Consider the following 20259-nt stretch of genomic DNA (forward strand, 5'->3'; position numbering starts at 1 on the left):
TCATGTTCGACTTCGTCCCTGGGTACAAAGATCTCCGAATGACAGCTCCGGATTTGTTCGAGATTAAAGAGGTTTCAACTTGAAGAAGTGAAACGTATTTCTCTTCTATTTCTCGCTTGATTCCTCAGCTTTCATTGTTGTAGCACTTCTTATAAACATCAATTCGAAGGCCCAGCAGAGCGGCAGAGAGGGCGGCTACGGGGAGAGCGGCCGAACGAAAGGGGGTGGACACCCCTCTAGGTTTTTGTAGGGTTTCGCGCTAAGCGATCGATCCGGTTGGCCAGCAAAAGGTCAGATACTTCTGGTTTCTGTGACGATCAAATTTGTTATCATATGCAGGATATAGCCCGAATGGCCAAGGACCTCTTACAGCTCGCTCAGCCACTGCTTGATGTCCAGCCAGGATCATGCAGTGAAAAGTTTGGCGGTGATTCAAAGAGAATCAGGAAGGACGTCGCCATGTTTTTGCTCAAGAGGATGGCTTTCCAGATGGAGGTGTCGGGGAATGCCTTCTCTAGCAGGGACGATCCGGCGTGGACAGAGTTGGGATACAGGCCGATAGTCAGTCACTTCCTCGGGGCATTCACGTCTCTGGCTCTAAAGTTTGGGGAGCGCCTCGAAGAAGAAGAGGAAGAGGAAGAGCGCTACAATGATCCGTGTGTTGATTCGTTCCAGGATGACAAGAGTGTCGGAGAGTTTGCGAAGTGGTTATCGCTGGAGCTGGCTGACCGGGCTGAAGAGCAAGGGAAGGACGAGGAAGAAGAAGAAGTTCGCGATGATGTCCATAGAGAAAACGAAGTAGAAGACGAGGAAGAAAAGGATGGCGAGGGTGATAAAGACGATGAAGAAGATGAAGATGGTGAAGCTCACAGTGGCCGTGACTTGTCCAAGTTCTTTCCTCTCGATGAGCAAGCCAAGAGTTTCACGAACGAAGCAGTCCTCCTCCGGATGTATGGACGTGACCACGCCATCAACCAGCACATCACTCTGGGAGTTTTGGGTGGAAGAGGCGCGGATGAATGGCCGGACGATGCCTTCGAGATGTTCTACTACGGGTGCGCCGCCGCGATGCGCAACATACGAGCAGGAAGGATGGACAAGATCCCGTGCATTGCCGTTGGACTCAAATGGTGGGCTTCGGGAGAGATCGATCCGGTGGGCTTCGTCCGGGTCACCGCCAAGAACAAGATCACGAGCTCAAGCGCCGCAGCGTTCAAGTCCCACGTCGAACAGAAGTGTGAGTGGCTGGAGCTGCGAGGCCAAGGCCGCAGAGCCCGCAAGCTTAGGCGAAAGTATCTCCAAAAGAGCGATGAAGAGCTTATCGCTGCTCTCGAGGCGCGAGTTCGCGCAAGAACAGCCGAGGCCTCCATGAATCTCGACGAGAAATCTTTCCAAGAGGTGGAGCATCGCTACAAGTCCAGTGCATTCGCAGCCAAGCCATGCAATCTCCTCGTGGGAGAGGCCACATATCCGCCCCAATCCTCCACGATGCTGCGGTTTCCACTGGATAGAAACGCAAGGTCTGGCGATGGTGACAAAGACCTGGTGTCGGGGATGGCAAGGACGCTCTTTGGAGACCGTGTTCTTCGCTGGAGCTTGAGAAGCGTGGGGAAGCTTTCGCGGGATCGCGATCAAGCCACAAGGATCTTTGCGAGCTCTCTTGTAGCATCCTAAAGAACTTCTTCCATCACTTTCTTCGTTTCAAGAGCTCATCTTCTTCCAATCTAAAATACTCGGGCATTTTTCCAGATGCCCGCACTGGTCATTTTCTTGAAGCGTTTTCGTACGAATATAGACGACGGCGGGAAAAAACATAAATTCGTGTTCTTGTGGGAAGTTAATTCAAGTGTTTGCGCTGACGAGAAGACGAGAAGCTCAATCCCAGTGATTCCAGAGTGCTCGAGCGATACAAGACCACGCAGCGAGCAACACACGACTCTAGATTGCGTGACCGCTCGACTGCAGCAGAAGAAGAGGAAGGGAAAAATCTGTGCTGTAGAAAAATTCACTCAAGATCAGGGTTGGAGCGTGCTGGAAATTGTAGAAGAAATGACCACAACTAATCCCTCTCTTTACAGGCACGGATTTTAAGAATTGGGCGAAAGAGATTTTGTTCCTCTTTCTCCGGGATAACTGTCTCCGAGTTGTCCAGGGGACAGAGCTTAAGCCAGCGGCAAGCGACAAAGATGAATGGCAGGTCAGAAATGATAAGGCAGTCTCCACCATAGGGATTGGCTTGAGCAAATTGCACCACCACCACCTGGATATCACGAAGACTGCAGAAGAGAATTGGACAGCCTTGAAGAATGTATTCAGGAACCAAGCCAACCCAGAGATTTCAAAGGTTGAGTTAAAGTTTAAACTTTTTGGCTTAAAAATGGCAGCAGACGAGACTCTAGCAGCTTTTCTAGGAAGACTGAAGTCAGTGCTCTCCCAGCTGTCAAGTGTTGCTCACACCAGCCTTGAAACTGCTAACGCTGCCAGAGAATTCTTTGTTTGCTTTGAGTTGACAAACAAAGCTGTGGTTGTGGTTGTATCTGTGGGTGTTTGGTCTTCAGCTGGTTCTTCTTCATTGATAAAAGCTATTTGCATTTCAATGAAGGTTTTTGTTGAGTTCTTGAGCATAATCTTCAATGATTTGAATTCTGGGCGAACCAAAACATTGAGGAGAATTACTTGCTTATCATTCTTGGTGACTACTTCACCTAGATTTGACAGCTGGGGGAGCACCAACTTCAGCCTTCCTAGAAAAGCTGTTGGAGTCTCGTCTGCTGCCATTTTTAAGCCAAAAAGTTTAGACTTCAACTCAACCTTTGAAATCTCTGGGCTGGCTTGGTTCCTGGATACATTCTTCAAAGCTGTCCAGTTCTCTTCTGCGGTCTTCATGATATCTAAGTGATGGTGCTGCAATTTGCCCAAGCCAATCCCCATGGTGGAGACTGCCTTATCATTTCTGACCTGCCATTCTTCTTTATCGCTTGCCGCTGACTTAAGCTCTGTCCGCTGGACAACTCGGAGACAGTTATCCCGGAGAAAGAGGAACAAAATCTCTTTCGCCCAATTCTTAAAATCCATGCCTGTAAAGAGAGGGATTAGTTGTGGTCATTTCTTCTACAATTTCCAGCACGCTCCAACCCTGATCTTGAATGAATTTTTCTACAGCACAGATTTTTCCCTTCCTCTTCTTCTGCTGCAGTGAAGCGGTCACGTGATCTAGAGTTGTGTAGCCTTGCTGCTCGCTGCGTGGTCTTGTTTGCCCATGAGATCATCGTTTGCTCAGAGACCATGTTAGTTTTCTAGTTAAACGACATACTCTGTTTCCCCTAACTACCACTTTGTCATTTTCTCCATGTAAATATATACAAATCTTGTGTCCACTCATTTCAGCGTCCACGTGAATCTCTTGTGGATTGACTCCAGGCTAGCTATCTACATCCCATGGCCCCTCATGTTTGACTTCGTCTTAGACAGCACAAGACCTGGATCCATTGGCGTCTCCACAGGCTTGCAATCTTGCATGTTGAACTTGTCTGTCACTTTCTTTCCCGGATGATACGAGTTAACAGCAACGCGCTCGGATGGCAAGAAATGTCAAGAGTCACGGTGTTACAAGTTCGAGCATTTCTAAAGGGATGATAAAATGCAAAACTGGAATACCTGGGACAGTCAAGCGAAAGTCCGCGTTGGGTGCCGCTGCCAGAAAAACTTTTGTTGCCTCCTTGACAGCTTCTTCTCTCTCATCGTCAGACTCGTCGTTCTCATCAGGGCTGAGATTCAGCAGGGGGACATCCAAAACTTCAAGCTTCTCAAGGTTGAGCTTCTTGTATTCGTTGCTCCTGAATACCTGGTCACCAACAAACAGATCCATCCAGTGAGGCATGAGCAATCAAGGAAAGTGTAAAGCCTATGCACAACATGTTTAGGTTCGTCCTCAGCTCTTGGATGCACTTGAAAAATTCCACGATGCATAATGACTTTTGGCTTTTGTCTCCTGAAAAGCTTGGAAAAAGTTTTAGACACTCCAATTGTGGCATTTTCCCAAGAAAAGACTATGATATGACTCCAACTTTCCAACAGTAAAACAATCGCCCCCTACTTCAAGAATGCATAAGATACTAAATGGAGAAACTAACTCTAAGGATCTGATGTGCAACCTCTCAAGGATCTTACCTTCTGTAACCAGTCATCCACTCACATTTGTCAGTGCCACCATTTTGAGCTTAGGAGTGTCAACAGTGATGACACCTGTGCAATCCTGGAGCTCCAAGTAGTACACGTTGGGGTTGTGTAACTTGAGGTTTGTCAGCGCCACCATTTTGAGCTTGGGAGTGTCAACAGTGACGACGCTTGTGCAATAATAGAGCTCCAAGTAGTACACATTGGGGTTGTGTAACTCGAGGTTGACATCCACCAGATGCAACCTCAGGTACCCCAAAAGCGTTGCCATGTCACAAACTCCTCCAGATCTTTCTTGGCACTCTCACTATCAATTCGAAAGCCTAGAGTGCATTGCGTGAGCATTGTGAGCGTGGGAGGACTTTGCATTGGAGCTCTCTGCTTGAGCCGACTGTGAGCTGCCCAAGGTGAGTAGCGGCCGAGAGGAATGAGAGATCTAGTTCTTTGTCTGGAAGCTTGAGTCACAAGAGCAACACCTTGAGCCTCAACGTGAAGAGATGGCTGCTGTTGTGCACTACTGCCTCCCAGACCATTGGATTGGAGCGATTAAGAAAAAGCTGTTCCATACTGTGGATAAAAATTGAGGAGATGGCAAAGCGCTTGCTAGAAGCACGTACACTGGCACTTCCCCAGGTGGAGCTGACATGGCACATACGATGGCTGTTCAAAGAAAGATCTATCCATGAAGGCTTTCCTCCACAGCTTGCAAACCAGAAGAATTGCCATGAGTGAATACATATTCTGTAGCTTCTTGAAAATCTGCAAAAGGAGCTCTAGAGGAAAACGCTCAATTGCACTAGAAGCTGGAGCCAAACGCTCGATCTCACTGCAAGATGGTGCCATTGGAAGACGCTTAATCCCACTGGAAGAGGAAGCCATTGGAAGACGCTCAGGATTCGCGCTGGAAGATGAAACCATCAGAAGAACCCGAGAATGCAGCGAAATAAGAAAAGAGGAAGACGCTCGACGGAAGCGGAGCGGAAGATGAAGAACCCTAAAATGGAACGAAATATTGAGACGTTAGAGGGTTTCCATGCGAGCGGCCACAACCTGGGTGGAAAAGCTGGAAGATCACTATGATCTGAGCTCTTATCGTCTTGTCTCGCTCGCGTCGATCCTCAGAGGTTGCGAAGAAAAACTCAAATCGGAAGAATGCGAGTGTCGTGGGAAGAAAAGTCCTCTATCTGCAAGCGCTTAATGATCGATCGTCCTTGGAGCCTCTCGGCGGAGAAGGTATTCCCATTCCCGCCGCAGGCCATTGTGTGGGTGTATTCTCTTTACCAGTGCATCCAGGCGCACGCAGCATGGATTCAGAGCAAATCCAAGCAAACTGCCTGTTTTTATTCCTCTCCTCCAGGAGGAAGCATTCCCGGCGAACACTGCCAATGCCACAACAAAGAAGAATCCTATGGTGAAGAAGATGAAGATGGTGAAGCTCATAGTGGCCGTGACTTGTCCGAGTTCTTTCTTCTCGACGAGCAACCCAAGAGTTTCACGAACGAGGCAGTCCTCCTCCGGAGCAGATCACGCATCAGCGTTCAAGTCCCATGTCGAAAAGAAGTGTGGCTGGAGCTGCATGGCCAAGGTCGCAGAGCCCGCAAGCTTCGGCGAGATCTCGATGGAGCGCTCATCTTGGATGGCAAGGACGCTCTTTGGAGACCGTGTTCTTCGAGAAGCGTGGGGAAGCTCTCGCGTGATCTCTTTGTGGGCTCTCTTGTATATTCGTTTCAAGAACGCATTTAGCCAGGGGCATTTGCTTAAAGCGTTTTCGTAGGTAAAACCATAAATTCGTGTAAGATCGAGAATCCAGCAGCTGTACTGCGTTGATCTCTTCCACAGAGATGGGAGCGAAACACCTTGAAGAGCAAATAAAAGGGTCGAGAAACTATATGAAGTGTTTTAGCTGGAGCGTGTTTCTGTGTGGAATGTAAGGAAAAGGTGGAAGATCACTAAACAAAGAGGTTGATATGAATTTCTCGTATCATCTAACTGGCTCAATGTGAAGCTCCATTAGAGCTTGCGAAGAAAAACTAAAGTCTAGAAGACGTGCTCTTCAAAGTGACTATATAAAGCTTAAGGGGAGCTGCACACAGTTTACCAATATTGACCACTTGACCAGCTTTTCCCACTCTCCCAACATACATTCTGACTTTGCAAACTCCAAGCATCATCCGAGAATTTGCAGGCGCTGTGAAAAGATCAGTAAAAAAGAAAACAGGCTTTCCAGAGCATCAAATTTACCAAGCCATCTGATGCTGAGCGAGCTTTAGAAGTACTCACACCTGACTCAGAGACACAGACGTGGACTCAGACCTCTCCTTCTTTACCACTGTAATCTATATTTGAGCCTTCAATCAAAAACCAGAAGCTAGAATCATACCTGTTGATGGCATTCTGGAATACGTTGCTGACAAAGAAGACAAAAAGTATTCAATAGTCTGCTGAATGGAGGCTTTCCACTTCGCATGATTGTCTTCGATGTCAGCTGATGTTAATGTAAGTGCCCGATCTCCAATAAACGTGCGGATCAAAGAAGTGAAGAACAGCAAGCCACCTTTATTGATAGGTTTGTCTGGACTTGCAGGAAGGGTCATCTCCTAAAAACATAAACATACATGTATAAACAAGAAGTAGAGCAATTGAAATACATGCTAACCGTTGCACAGAAGTGTAAACTTCCAAGCACATATTCATCGTCTGGAAATTGATTAAGATGGAAATACTGTTCAGAGAGAATCCGTGTGAAATCTCTCAACCTGGACTCCAAATCTTCCAAAGATACCTTCTCCTTGTCTGTAAATCAAATCTGTCAAAAATAAATGTAATTTGACTAATCTAACCTTGAATTGCCGTGTGAACGTTCAAGATCGTTCCATCTTTAACCGTCACGATACCTTTTGGTCTTAGTACGCCGTAATTCCATCCTATAAAACACAAAACTTAGTTTGTTTAACCTGAAAGCTCCTCCTTTACCTCCTTTATACCAATGATGAACGTAAATGGGTTCATATCTCCCCTTTTTCATGTTCAATTTGGCTGCTCGGATGGCATAACCAGCACCCTGATCAAGCTTCGTAGTAGTTCCTTTCCAGTCGCACTCGATAATAATCACAGTAACCAGATTGTTTGCTGGATCGAGCAACGGATCTCGAACATTTCCCTGAAACAAACAAAATCAGCGCATACTAATCAATGTTTTTCTTTCTTGCCTTCAGATCATATCTGTCGAGGCCAACAAGATCATTTGGATCAAGCACACGCTCCTTGCCTTCATCCCCTTCGTGTCGAATATCATCGCCTTCTTGTTCAACCAATTGCACTGCCGAAGTTTTTTTGGAGTCAAAAGAGGGGGAGAAAAAAAAAAACAACTTACGATCTTCTAATTGAAGCTGCTCCTTTCCTCCAACAACCACCTCGGAGTCTGCTTCTAGAGATGGGCTCGTAAGGAGCCTTATATTTTGTAGAATACTGGCGTATACAATTTTTGCGCCAAGTTCGGTCCCCATAGCTTTGAACTGCTGGCTAGTTCCTGCAACAGGCTCTAGAAGATTACCAACCGCTGCCTTGAATGCTGCTTCATCCATCAGCTTTCCATCAGAAACATTATCTGGTGGCATATACCTCCGCTCTGGAACTACCTTGATATCCACAAACGGATTGTTTATTTCCAGTAAACGCCTATCGTAGCTGCTTTTCTGTAAACGAAATTTCATAAACATCTTACCATGGAAACCGAAACACTCACCTCTGCCTGAAAAGGGTTACCGAGATACTTGGCCCGTTTATTTGGTAGATCGTCCCAATATTTGTTTCCCACCTTTCTCTTGGACAAATTCGAAAGCTCTGCTTCCTTTCGAAGCACACGCTCCCGTAGACTTTCCAGCTCGCGAGATATCTTTTCTGCCTTTCGCTCCTCTGCTTCTTTCTTCCTTGTCTTTGGTACCACGGCCTTCCTAGCAGCCGCTCGCATCGTGCTGAGATGAGCAGCAGAAACCAATCGATAACCGCGGTCCAGCCCTCAGAGCAATTGATGATCCTCGAGACGCAAAGCAGGCCACTACAAACCACCAAAGCCCTAATGAGATTTTAGGGTTTAGCTAAAACCTCCTTTTCTCAACGCTCTAGGGTCTAATCAAAAGGAAAACATAAGCAAAATATTCTATTTGTCAATCTGCAGTATAATCCAGATTATAATTAGCAGTATTATAATTAGATTATCCAGAGATCAGCAAGGCCTTCGGGTCGGTTTTCCAAATGATGTCAAAGCCTTCCTTCAGCTTCTTTCCCGTTCGTAAAAATTGTTTCGAAAGTATCTTTAATAATCAAGTGGCAGCTCCACCTAAGTTCTAAAGTATTATACACCTTGCATTTTCTCGAGGAGAAGTTTTACCTTCGGCCTCTTTCACCGCACAAGGCATGCGACACATACAGTGGACACGAGCCGAGCCGGGAACTAGTTTTTGCCACGTACGAGCCTTATACAGTATAAATATCTGCCATCTCAAATGTAAAGAAAGTAGTTCATTTGCACAGTTTATTTTTTCCTAGCTAGCTCGCAGCTCAAAAACAATGGCACTCGTCTCAGGCAGCAGCATCGCAACTCTCTCTTCTTCCTCTCTCATCTCCAACAAGCTCCACCTCCAATCCCAATTGCCCAGGAGCTCCAGCTCGCGAAATCTAGTGGTGAGAGCGTCCTCGAACAAATCAAGGGATGGTGGCGATGGCGGCATCAGTGGCGTTCTCGACGGCACCAAGAAGGAGATAACCCGCGAGGAGGTGCTCAAGAACCAGGCCGAGAACGAGTCGGAGAAGCGCTCCGTGTTTGGAGCCGTCCCATCGTCCGGATCCTTCTATCCCAGGCCAGAGGTCGAGAGGCGACCAGAGACTGGCGATCGATCGTTCCCCAGCTTGATGGCGTTCGATGGAGCCGGCCCGGAAACGATCAACGGAAGACTGGTAAGCGATTGGTGATTTTTCTTCGCGTTTTTTTCTAGATCAACCAAGTAAGTAACGTGAACTTGTCAAACAGGCAATGGTAGGATTGGTGTGGGCATTCGCAGTGGAGCGAATGACGGGACAAACGGTGGCGGAGCAGCTCTACTCGCCGGGGAGCACTGGTCTTTTCCATTTTCTGGCGGTGGCACAGCTATTCGCGTACGCGTCGCTGGTGCCCATGTTTAAGGGCGAGAGCCCGGACAGCAGATCGTTTGGGCCATTTAGAGCCATGGCGGAGCGCTGGAATGGGCGAACCGCGATGCTTGGCTTCCTCGCCTTGGTGATCACCGAGTTTTTCACCAAGACTCCAGTGTTCCACATGATGTAAATTTTTCTCAAAACGTAATTGCCATTCTTTAGCAACTTAAAGCATGCAGTAAAGCCCCCCATGGTCGGACCATGTAAACGTCCGCCAATGAGAGCAGTAGATCTCAGTTTCAGACGGTCTTCTTGACAATGTAAAAACCAATTATAGTAATCACCGAGTTTTTCACCAGATGTCAATTTGTTAATATAGTGTTGTGTTTAAATCATTCCTGGTCCCAAAACCTTCTCGCACAATTGCTGCTCTTCATGTGGCCAAACTGGTGGCTGCCCCTTGAAAAGAGTAAAGATTCCATTCTTTTCACCCTGAATCCTCTTCCATTTGGCCTTGGCATGCTTCTTCCTGCGTTATTAGAAAAAGTAAAACCATCATCAGTCCTTATAATTCAATTTGGACTAGAGATTCTTTAAAGTACTTTGTCAATTCTTATATTTGTGGCTTGGGATTTGCCACTGGTGCCTTCTTGTTGTCATTCAGCTTTTTCTGCTGCTCCTACAAACAGCATAACATCTTCCTCTTCCTCTGCTCAAGAATCTTTCCCCACAAATTTTTGTTGATCTCGCTCTTCCTTTGCTGACTCTTCAGCAACTACCAAATGATTCATTGATCCTTTCTAAAGAAATGGGCAATTCTTGGCTCAATGATCATCAACTACACACCTAAAGCATTTCTTAGATTTTTGGAATAAAACAAATTTTCTATTTCCACTGTCAGCTAACTTTTTATCAAAAAATGACTCAAATATCCTCACCTGATTGAGAGCTTCTCTTAACTCATATCGTCCAGCTTGGAACAAGAGACGTTTCCCATGGTTTCCAAAGTTCGAATGCATCCCTGAGTACCAAGATCTGCCAACGTACAGTAAATGGTGACCTTATGGCAGATGTGCTTGTAGCTCTAGATCAATATGGGATTGCTCATCGTCTACATGATCATCATAGGTAAAGTCACTTTTTCTCTCACATCTACTCTCCTTTGGAACCATTCTTTTTTTGTTCTCGAGCATGTGTTTCACCTTTGTTTCGTCCCCGTGCCTTCCAGGTGGTGCCATGCGATCTCATAGTGGGAGAGGCTACATATCTGCCTCAATGCTCCGGTTTCCACTGGATAGAAACGCAAGGTTGGGTGATGGCGGCAAAGAGGATGGCAAGACCATATTGTGTTGGAGACCGTGTTCTTCTCTGGAGCTGAGAAGCGTGGAAAAGCTCTCGCGTGGCCATGGTGAAGCGACAAGAATCTTTGTGAGCTCTCACTTATTTTCTTCGTTTCAAGCTTCGTGGAAGTTAGGACCCGAAAGACGCATCACCGACATCCCACCGTCCCTAGTGAACGAGAAATATTTCGTTGTGGAGCTCCATGATCTCTTCAATCCAGGCCGCCGCTCGCTGGAGCTAAAGCTACCGATAGGCCGCATTGCTCCACAAATTCTAGGGTTCTTTTGATGGCTCCATCTTCCAGCGCTTATATACTCACTCGTAGCAATTCCAATGGTTTGCAAGATATGGATATTTCTTGCTTCGAAGAGCCAGAGGTCAGCTCTACTCGGAGTTGAAGCCCCGGTGCGCATGCTTCCATCTCCTTGAATCATTCTGCAGCCTAGAAGATCTTTCGCTTGGTCAAGGCAGTAATGCGCAACGGCAGCCATCTCTTCACGCCGAGGTTCAAAGTCTTGATCTTGTGGGTCGAGTTTCCAGAAGTACTTCTAGAGCTAGATCTCTGCTTCCTCTCCTTGGAATCTCCACACCTTGAGGTGTTCTCCATCGGCTCATTCTTGGCTATCCAATGCAAGGCCCTCCCACGCTTGACGAGGCTCACGTGATGCAGTCTAGGCTTTCGAATCGACAGGCAGAGTGCCAAGACAGATCTGGAGGAGTTTGTGAGCATGGCAACGCTTCTGGAGTACTTGAGCTTGCAAATGGTGGACGTCAACCTAGAGTTACACAACCCCAACGTGAACTACTTGGAGCTCCTGAGTTGCACAGGCCCATGGCACTGATAAATGTGAGTGGACGACTGGTCACACAGGGTAAGATCCTTGAGAGGGTGCACTTTTGTGGTTTGTTCTAGCTAAATGTTGTTTCTTCTCTGCTTAATTTGTTATGTAATTTGGAAATAGTGTTCTTCAGTTGGAGTGCTAAAGTAATATTTATAGTCTTCCAAAAGGAATAAAAGCCAGCATTTTGGATTTTTTCATGCGCTTACCCAGCATCCGAGAGCTGAGGACGAACCTGAGCATGTAGCGGATAAGCTTTGCAGTGTACTTGATTGATTATTTGATTCATCGGTGCCTCACTGGATTTTTGTTGGTGATCAGGGATTCAGGAGTGACAAACACAGAAAGCTCAAACTCGAGAAGCTCCAAGTTTTGGACGTCTGGCTGCCATTTTCCAGCCCAGGCGAGAACAACAAAGAGCAAGAGATGGCAACCAAAGTTTTGCTGGCAGCAATTGACTGTCGAGATTTCTATAGATCATTCCTTTCGAAACGCTTGCACTTGTATTTCACAGGGAATTTTGATTGGCGTTACCGTTCAAGGTGGCCCCGAATGTTCAACGACAAAATCTGCCAACAACAGCTCCGGAAGAGGTTGAAACTTCAAATGGTATTTCTCTTCTATTAGGATTCTTCAAAGATATGCTGTTTACTTTTCTTCGTTTCAAGAGCTCATCTCTCAACTTAAGATCCACATTTTGAAAAGCTTTGCTATTATCTCATTAAGATCGAGAGTTTTACAAGCTCGGTTTTGGCCTCTCTGCATTTCCAACCGGCTGGAAAAAAGACATGGCCTGGCGCTCTACACATGGATACGTACAGTGAATGATCTCTAGAACCAAGTCCGCGTACCATTGCTGACGCCTGGTTTGTCTTTCTTGGATCCCGGACTGATGATCCCGTACACGTTTGTTGTGATTGCCGTGATGCTAGAAACCACTGCCAGGATCACCATGATCGACGCTATCGTTTTGTCATATCCCGTGGCGATGCCGTGCTTATCCCTGCGTGACGAGAGCCGGGTGGTGAGCGGGTACGGTACTCTAGGCGGTAAAACTTTGATGCTTACCTCAGAGCGATAATCCCCGGGAAGACAAAGCCGATGCACACCGCCGCTGTGGCTCCCGTGAACTGGAACACCGTCCAGATGTTTGGGACGAGCGTGGAGCCGAAAAAAATCACGAGGATGAGGACGGTGGTGATGCACGCGAACCGCCGGTTGTCCTCGGAGATTGGAGCGGACTTTGGGAAGAGCAGGGAGTCGAGGTTGATCCGGAGGGAAAAATGGATTAGCGGGAAGACTAGCATGAGATGGACGGCGTAGCCAACTCGGACAATCCCGGCCAGGACTTTGCCATATGGGATCCGGAGGTCGGCGTCAAAGTTGGCGAGTACGTCGTCCATGGTGCTGGCGCCGAAGAGAAGGTAGCCAAACAGAGCTGTCGCAATGTACACGAAGGTGCAGATGGTGATGGAGACGCGGCAGATCTTCTGCATGGAGGCAGGATCGTCGAGCTCGTTGGCGATGGGATGAACTGCAGCAAAAGGATTGCCATGAGCCAAAGAAAGCGATGGACGACTTACGGTTGTGGTGACAAATATAAGCAGTCACAATGACTGGCACGGCCGTGAACAGCTTCCAGAACGAGAACTGATCGTGGACGTCGGGCAGCCATCTTGGCGAAGGGATCTCCTTGTACATCAGCTTCGTGGCAGTAATCACCCCAGTGACCACGACGAAAACAACAGCCAGAGCAATGGACAGAGCTGACGAAAACCTTAGCGAATCTGCAAGAGCATGGCAGCTTTTAGACATTAATATCGAAGAACCAAAACAAAAACAAAAGAGAAAAGAGAAAAGGAAGATTGGCTCACCAACACGCTTGAAAGACACCAACGGGACCAAGACCAGCACTGTTGTCAGTAGGAGTATAAAAAATCTCCCATTCCACCAGAAGGAGCCGCCACCCCACTCTTCCAAAACTCCGGAGTGATGAGCAGCGCCCTGACCAGAACCCGACAACACATCACCTGGAGAGATTTCCCACACGAGGACGAAACAAAGGTGAAACACATGCTCAAGAACAAAAAAAATGGTCCACGGAAGGAGTAAATGCGAGAGAAAAGGTCACTTTACCTATGATGATCATGTAGACGATGAGCAACCCCACATTATTGACGATGATCGAGAGCTGCAAGAGCGTCCGCCCAGTGATCCCAAATGCGTCCGCCATGAGCGAGCTGTAGCTCAGCGAATTCGCGGCCTTGGAGAAGCGCAGGAGAATCTCCAGCGACGCGTCCGTGAGAATGCCGACGAACACGATCGTGATCATCCCCAGGAAGATCCCCAGCTCCTTTTGCGTCGCCGGCAATGCCATAATCCCGGCCCCAACGATCGTGGTGAGGAGATTGAAGACCGCGCTGGGAGCCGAGGCGCCGGAGATTCCCACCTCGAAGCCTTCCTCCTCCTCCTCCTCCTCCTCCTCATCCCGCCGCTTCGGCAGCAATGGCGAGCTCTCCGTGGCCGGATTATCGGTGATCGCCACGGCCGTGTGACCTGACGACGCCATGGAGGAGCTCTGCGATCCAATCAAGACGCGCAATCTGCCGCAACTTGCACAGCGAATCGAATCGAAATTCTCGGGAAATCTCTACCTGGAACAGCGTCGTCGCGGCGAGGAGCGAGGATTTTGCGCGAATCACAGCAAAGAAAGACGAGAAGAGAGGAGCGCCTTCCTCGGCGTCAAGAATCAAGGAAGAACCCCAATAGAATCTATTGCACGGTGGAACTCTATATGGGCAAGAACGGACGGCCAGGATCTTCCCGGCACGCGTTCCCGAATATTCGTGTTCTTTATTCCCACCCCACTAAAGAAAAATTAAAGAATGGTCCGTGCTACAAAAATACGAAGAACTTTCACTTGGTGACTTCGTGGATCGCGTTCGCGAGGTACTCCACATTTCCAGTGGTAACGCCGGCCATGCTACAATAGAGAATTCCATGGAATCAATGAAAACCAAATGGAAGCTATAAGGTTTACCTTATGCGACCGTTGCGAGTCATGTAGATGTGAAACTCTTTTGTCAGACGATCGACTTGATCTTCCGTGAGACCGCTGTAGCAGAACATTCCAATCTGCGTAGAGAAACCAGCGGTAAGCGAGACGAATGAATCAAAATCTCAATCTCAATCCACCTGTTCTGTGATGTGCTTCCACGGTAGCGATGAGCCGAGCTTCTCCAGGTTTGATTTCAAAGCCTCACGCATTCCTATGATTCTGTCCGCCATCACCTGAAAGGAGAGGACTTTAAGAACTGGGATGCGTGAAGCTCGTGTAGTACCTTGACTTCCTTGTACCATTGCTCCTTTAGTTCCGGATCGCTCAAGACGGTCGTCACGATTTGAGCTCCGTGAAGCGGGGGATTGCTGTACATGGGACGAGCTATTTGCTGCAGCTGACTCTTGACGTTCACAGCCTGCTGCGAGTTGTCACAGACGACACTGAAACGCAATGTTAGGAAACGAAGGAGAAAGATGTGGAATAAGCGGTACCTCAAACATCCGACTCTCTGGCCATACAAGCCCATGTTCTTGGCAAACGACTGTGCGCACGCCAACTGGTGGCCATCTTCCATAAATATGCGAATTGCCTGCGCATCTCTGACCGTGTCACCGCTTGCGAATCCTTGATAAGCCATATCAAAGAATGGAAAGAGTCCATTGCTCTGGAATAAACAGGTTTTTCAGTTGGAACAGAACCATCGAAGGCTGTACCTTAAAGAGCTGAGACATCTCTTTCCACTGGTCAGCAGTAGGATCAACTCCAGTTGGATTATGAGCACAGGCATGCAGCAAGACGAAAGATCCCTCGGGTGCTTTCTGGCCATTTACAAGTTCGATTTTCAGAAAGGAAGAACAAAAAAATTAGATCTTACTTTCAAATCCTCCATCAACCCTTCAAAGTCCAATCCACGCGTGCTGGGCTTGTAGTAGCGGAATGTGTGAGCCTCGACTCGAGCATCCCTCCAAATGTTATGATGACTGTAAGTGACGCACACCAAAAGGAGGCAATTTTTTTAGTATAAGAAAACCATTGCTGCGTTTGCTTACTTGGCCCAGGTAGGAACGGGGATGTAGATACGTGAATCAGGCTTGAATCGCTTCTGGAAATCCGCGAAGAGCCTGCAAGCACCAGTCCCGGAGAGCGTTTGAACGGCGGCAACGCGTTTCTCCTCGAGAACTGGGGCAGTATCGCCATAGGCGAGCTTCACCGAGAGATCATTAAACTTGACAAGGCCCCCCATTGGAAGATACTCCCTGCGATTTAAAGACATAGTTTGATACCACTCGAGAACACAAATTTTCCACTCACATATTTTGCTTCCCAGCTATAATTTGCTCGGCCTTGCGGACGCATTCCAGAACGACTGGCTTGCCTTCGTCGTTCCTGTAAGCGCCCTGAAAAGAGAAATTCACACAGGTCATCCGAAATTTCGACCGATCTCGATTGGAAATGCTAGATCGCAGCTAGGAAAACACTTACCACGCCGACATTGACCTTCTTCGGATCCGAATCCGCGAGAAAAGCCTCAGTGACGCCGAGGATCGGATCCCGCGCCGCCGGCTGCACAGCTTCCCACCATCCGGAGCGAGCTCCAGCAGGAACAGACGACGCTGGCGCCGCCGCCGTCGACATGAAACGCTTGGCGCCGTTCCTCACAAGCCCGCTCGCCATAGCTCTCCAAGAACTTCTACAAAGAGGAGCTACTAGAGAATGGTAAAGCCCTACCTTGGTTAATCAACCACCATCCTCGGCCCACATTTTGCCGCGTGGCCCCCACATTTGTCCCAACACTGTATTTAGCAAAATCCCGAAGAAAAAGAAGCATATTCGCTCCTCTCTGCCCGGATAAGTCTCGAGCACCTCGCTCCTCTTTGGCGATGGCGAAGTGGAATGGTACAGCTCGGGGACGACTCGCCGCTCCGATCGAGAAGGTCTGGAAAATTACGTCCAATTTCGGGGGGCTGATGGAGTGGTCTCGCATTGGCGCCATGAAATCGTGCGAGATCTCGGAGGGAGAGAATGGGATTCCTGGCTGCGTGAGGAAGATCACGGCCGAATTGCCCGACAGTGGAGGCAGCGCAGAGATTCACGAGACGCTGCTGGAGCTGGACGACGCGAATCACATCCTGAGGTACAAGATCCACGCCCCAGCGGTGGACCTCTTTGATGGTCTCCATCCCACTCTCAAGCTTTTGGATCGCGATGGAAGCACGGAGATCGAATGGGGCTACGAAGTCGATGCCGATCCCGCGGATCCGGCCAAGGAGCAGCGAATTGCCGCCGCTGTTCTTGGATTCTACAGTGCGGGCATTGAAAATCTCAAGAAGATCGTCGAATGAGAGAATCCTAGTATTATTTTTAATAATATAACGTTGACTTTTAAGTTGGCCTGACGCTGAGATGGGGATCGATACGAAGTTTTCTTTGCTAGCTTTGAAATTTTCTTCGTTGTTTTTATTACATTTGTGATCTTGGTCATTGAGAAATTTACTCTGCTTTGCATTGACTTTTATTGACTTTGTAAAGATTTTGACTTTCATTGACTTGCATTGACTTTCATTGACTTTTGGGGCCGAGCTCCTCAGGACGAGGCAAAGAGCATCGCCACGATCGTATTTATCAATGCCGGCACTGGAGATCATGGCGCGGCGCCAAACCATAAGGAAGAACAGAGTCCTCCACTTGGAATCAAGGTCACACATCAACGCAACTTCAGACTGGACCTCCACGGCCTGATGAATGAATTTGAGCAAGAGATCGAGCAATGCTCTGGCCGTGTGGATCCACCACAGAGAGAAACTCACAATGTACCACATATTGCCAGGAGACAGCCCACCAAAATCTTCGGCCTAGAACAAATGGCTACCTGGAATCGTCATGCGATCGCAAAGTACCCGGGCATGGGAAGTCACCTATTACCGATAGATAGATCGTGAGGCCAAAGCCCGGATAGGTCTCGGGCTCGATTCCGTACAAAGGATTTGCGCGATGGCGAAGTGGAATGCAACAGCTCGTGGACAGATCGCCGCTCCGATCGACAAGGTCTGGAAAATCACGTCCGATTTCGGGGGTCTGATGGAGTGGTGCGACACTGGCGCCATGAAATCCTGCGAGATCGCGGAGGGCGAGAATGGGATTCCCGGCTGCGTGAGGAAGATCACGGCCGCATTGCCCGACAATGGAGGCAGCGCGGAGATTCTCGAGACGCTGCTGGAGCTGGACGACGCGAATCACGTCCTGAAATACGAGATCCAGGCCCCGGAAATGCCCCTCCTCCATGCCACTCTCAAGCTTTTGGATCGCGATGGGAGCACGGAGATCGAATGGGGCTACGAGGTCGATGCCGATCCCGCGGATCCGGCCAAGGAGCAGCAAATCGCCGACGCTGTTCTTGGAATCTACAATGGGGACATTGAAAATCTCAAGAAGATCGTCGAATGAGAGAATCAAGGCATTATTATAAAATTCTAGCGTTGCTTTTTTAGGGCTCTCCCCGGTTCCAGCCAGGGTTGGATCGATCGATCGGTTGCTTGGGCTAGCGAATTGGAGGCGCGATCTCACTGCCGCAGGCTCGATTTTTCCGGCGCTGCAAGATGGGGCTCGATATGAGGTTTGCTTTGCTAGCTGAGAAAATGAAGAGAATTTTTCCCTTCGAAATTTTCTTCTCTGTTCTTCAGTAAGTTCCAGAGTCTTAGCGATCACGGCAACGTTCTCGTGATGAATTCAAGGCAAGAATGGCTGGCGAAGCTGGACGAGGCAAAGCGAAGCGGAAAAGTGGTAAATTTCTTCATCGCTTTCCTTTTCGTTTCTTTGAAAGAAAGCAAAGAAACTGTGATGCTTTGCGTGTAGATCGTCGTGGACTTTACAGCGACATGGTGTGGCCCTTGCAAGGCGATGGCTCCCATTTTCGTGGATCTCTCGAAACAGTTTGAGCAGCTCATCTTTGTCAAGGTCGACGTCGATGCGCTCAAGGCAAGTTTTTTCTTTTCTTTCTTTGTGCTTGTATACAGCGATCGATCGATCCATTGAAACTCTCTGCCTGGTTCTCCTCAGGACGTCGCTCAAGACTGGTCCGTCCAAGCAATGCCGACCTTCATCTTCATCAAAGACGGCAAGCTCCTGGACAAGATCGTTGGCGCAAACAAATCCGAGCTCCAGCGCAAGGCGGCAATGTACGCGACCGGAGGATAATTGCCAGCATCCCAATCGATCACCAAGCTCCCGAGCTCTCACATAAAACTCTCTATTCCAGATTATACATGACAATGCATACACTACACTTTTGAGAAAGTTGCAATGCTATGGTCAAAGAAGATGCTTCCTTTGCCTCAAAGAGAAGTCACAATCTATAGCTATAGATTTATCGATTATATCCTTTTAGCATCGCAAGAGATGCTACCACCACCTTGAGCTATGATTGATCCAATGATAGAAACACTGTAGGGGTTTAGAACACCTAAAATTCCTTGGTTGTTCGTGGTTCGTAGTAGCCAGTTGGCAAAGGCACAGGCATTAATGTCTGCGCAATGTCCATCACATTTATCTCGCATGCGGTGAGTGAGAGAGGGATGTAAGAATTCCTGGCAGACCGGGCATCACGAACTCCACAGTACTGTACTCCTCCTCTTCTCCTCGGCAGCGCTCTGCTAGATTGGAGCAGCGCGGAGCTTCTCTCGATCGATCGATAGCTCTACTGCAATGGGCTCGTCCGGGGGATTGATCTTCATCGCCGCCGCGGTCATGGCGGCGTCCGCGGCCACGATGATCCACTCCAAGAATGTGGATTGCACCGAGCAGATCGAGAAGATGCAGCCGTGCCTGGCGTTCGTGGAGAACCAGGTGAGCATCCCCGGATCCGACTGCTGCAAGGCGCTGCTGTCCGTCCACTTGAACAGCCCGGTGTGCCTCTGCAAGCTCCTCTCCAGCTCCAGCTCCATGTCCTCTCCCGCCGGCGTTAACGTCTCCAGCGCGATGCTCCTCCCCAGCATCTGCGATGTCCACACCAATGCCTCGCGATGCCCCGGTAAGCAATGCTAGCTCCTCGCGTGCTCGCGCGAGATTGATACTCTCTCTCTCTCTCTCTCGATTGGGTTCCACGATCTCATAGTTTCCTCTGCGATTGGGTTCTACGATCTCATCGTTTCATCTTGTTTTGTTTTGCTCGATTGGGTTCTACGATCTCATCGTTTCATCTTGCTTTGAGCGATTGGGTTCCAGGATCTCATCGCTTCATCTTGCTTTGAGCGATTGGGTTCCACGATCCCATCGTTTCATCTTGTTTTGATCGATTGGGTGCCATCATTTCATGTTTTGATCGATTGATCTCATCGTTTCATTTCTTTTGATCGCAGGACTTCTCGCTGGAGCGCCGGAGCCGTCTGATGGTAAGTTCTAGCTAGCATCATCCAGAAAACCATATGCTTACAAGCTCTGGCCCCTTGCAGGGAATCGCAAAGCTTCGTCCGGTGAGTAGTCGAGCTCTCTCTTGGGACAAAGAGAAGATATCGTTTTTTTTTTTGTGTGATTGTTCTTCCAGAGGATATAGCTTCCGGGAGCCAAAGGCTGGTCTGGAGCTGGATGTGGAGCACTGTCGCGGCGGTCCAGATCCTTTTTTCCATGCTTTAGAAAAGATAAAATCTACACAACAGTGTAATAGACAGTTCTAATACACCACACTGTCACTTACGCTTGCTATAGGTAGGTTTA

General features: G+C 48.4%; 7 protein-coding genes and 1 long non-coding RNA gene across 11 annotated transcripts; 5 read left to right on the plus strand and 3 right to left on the minus strand.

The window, feature by feature from the left end:
* The first annotated feature begins 53 nt into the window (after positions 1 to 53).
* On the plus strand, positions 54 to 1769 carry LOC9659626. Of its 3 annotated transcripts, none has more exons than XM_024669751.1 (2): positions 54 to 290; positions 340 to 1769. In XM_024669751.1, the coding sequence occupies exon 2, from the start codon at positions 352 to 354 to the stop codon at positions 1672 to 1674; it is 1323 nt and encodes a 440-aa protein (XP_024525519.1). In that variant the 5' UTR covers positions 54 to 290; positions 340 to 351; the 3' UTR covers positions 1675 to 1769. The 3 variants fall into 3 exon arrangements, with proteins under 3 accessions (XP_024525519.1, XP_002964692.1, XP_024525518.1); XM_002964646.2 differs by having other exon boundaries at positions 347 to 1769; XM_024669750.1 differs by having other exon boundaries at positions 58 to 94; positions 144 to 1769.
* A 4666-nt stretch (positions 1770 to 6435) lies between these two features.
* LOC9659627 lies at positions 6436 to 6875 on the minus strand. Its single transcript, XR_002991809.1, has 3 exons — positions 6833 to 6875; positions 6557 to 6773; positions 6436 to 6505 (listed from the first exon to the last, which is right to left on the minus strand). It is a non-coding gene; the product is annotated as an uncharacterized LOC9659627 (long non-coding RNA).
* A 1842-nt stretch (positions 6876 to 8717) lies between these two features.
* Positions 8718 to 9567, plus strand: LOC112344639 (early light-induced protein, chloroplastic-like). The gene is made up of 2 exons (XM_024669778.1): positions 8718 to 9132; positions 9206 to 9567. The coding sequence occupies exons 1-2, from the start codon at positions 8746 to 8748 to the stop codon at positions 9497 to 9499; spliced, it is 681 nt and encodes a 226-aa protein (XP_024525546.1). The 5' UTR covers positions 8718 to 8745; the 3' UTR covers positions 9500 to 9567.
* Positions 9568 to 12184: 2617 nt separating this feature from the next.
* On the minus strand, positions 12185 to 14243 carry LOC9659628 (amino acid transporter AVT6A). 2 transcript variants are annotated; one of them, XM_024669547.1, is made up of 7 exons: positions 14144 to 14243; positions 13626 to 14092; positions 13364 to 13519; positions 13073 to 13276; positions 12558 to 13023; positions 12341 to 12492; positions 12185 to 12290 (listed from the first exon to the last, which is right to left on the minus strand). In XM_024669547.1, exons 2-7 carry the CDS (start codon positions 14056 to 14058, stop codon positions 12226 to 12228), a joined length of 1476 nt encoding a protein of 491 aa, XP_024525315.1. In that variant the 5' UTR covers positions 14059 to 14092; positions 14144 to 14243; the 3' UTR covers positions 12185 to 12225. The 2 variants fall into 2 exon arrangements, with proteins under 2 accessions (XP_024525315.1, XP_002965035.2); XM_002964989.2 differs by having other exon boundaries at positions 13626 to 14067; positions 14144 to 14230.
* Positions 14244 to 14284: 41 nt separating this feature from the next.
* On the minus strand, positions 14285 to 16280 carry LOC9659629 (aspartate aminotransferase, mitochondrial). Its single transcript, XM_002964990.2, has 10 exons — positions 16033 to 16280; positions 15862 to 15947; positions 15600 to 15806; positions 15425 to 15530; positions 15264 to 15368; positions 15042 to 15214; positions 14831 to 14990; positions 14685 to 14780; positions 14530 to 14624; positions 14285 to 14472 (listed from the first exon to the last, which is right to left on the minus strand). Exons 1-10 carry the CDS (start codon positions 16222 to 16224, stop codon positions 14406 to 14408), a joined length of 1287 nt encoding a protein of 428 aa, XP_002965036.2. The 5' UTR covers positions 16225 to 16280; the 3' UTR covers positions 14285 to 14405.
* A 1261-nt stretch (positions 16281 to 17541) lies between these two features.
* Positions 17542 to 17994, plus strand: LOC9655009. Its single transcript, XM_002964648.1, has one exon. It carries the CDS (start codon positions 17542 to 17544, stop codon positions 17992 to 17994), a length of 453 nt encoding a protein of 150 aa, XP_002964694.1.
* On the plus strand, positions 17846 to 18875 carry LOC9655010 (thioredoxin H-type). The gene is made up of 4 exons (XM_024669549.1): positions 17846 to 18163; positions 18231 to 18330; positions 18403 to 18525; positions 18607 to 18875. The coding sequence occupies exons 1-4, from the start codon at positions 18147 to 18149 to the stop codon at positions 18742 to 18744; spliced, it is 378 nt and encodes a 125-aa protein (XP_024525317.1). The 5' UTR covers positions 17846 to 18146; the 3' UTR covers positions 18745 to 18875.
* Positions 18876 to 19029: 154 nt separating this feature from the next.
* LOC112344762 (lipid transfer-like protein VAS) lies at positions 19030 to 20239 on the plus strand. Its single transcript, XM_024670118.1, has 4 exons — positions 19030 to 19576; positions 19905 to 19937; positions 19998 to 20018; positions 20090 to 20239. The coding sequence occupies exons 1-4, from the start codon at positions 19252 to 19254 to the stop codon at positions 20176 to 20178; spliced, it is 468 nt and encodes a 155-aa protein (XP_024525886.1). The 5' UTR covers positions 19030 to 19251; the 3' UTR covers positions 20179 to 20239.
* The last annotated feature ends 20 nt before the right edge of the window (positions 20240 to 20259 follow it).

The sequence above is a fragment of the Selaginella moellendorffii genome, unplaced genomic scaffold (assembly GCF_000143415.4).
Source record: "Selaginella moellendorffii unplaced genomic scaffold, v1.0 SELMOscaffold_5, whole genome shotgun sequence".
NCBI classification, from domain to species: domain Eukaryota; kingdom Viridiplantae; phylum Streptophyta; class Lycopodiopsida; order Selaginellales; family Selaginellaceae; genus Selaginella; species Selaginella moellendorffii.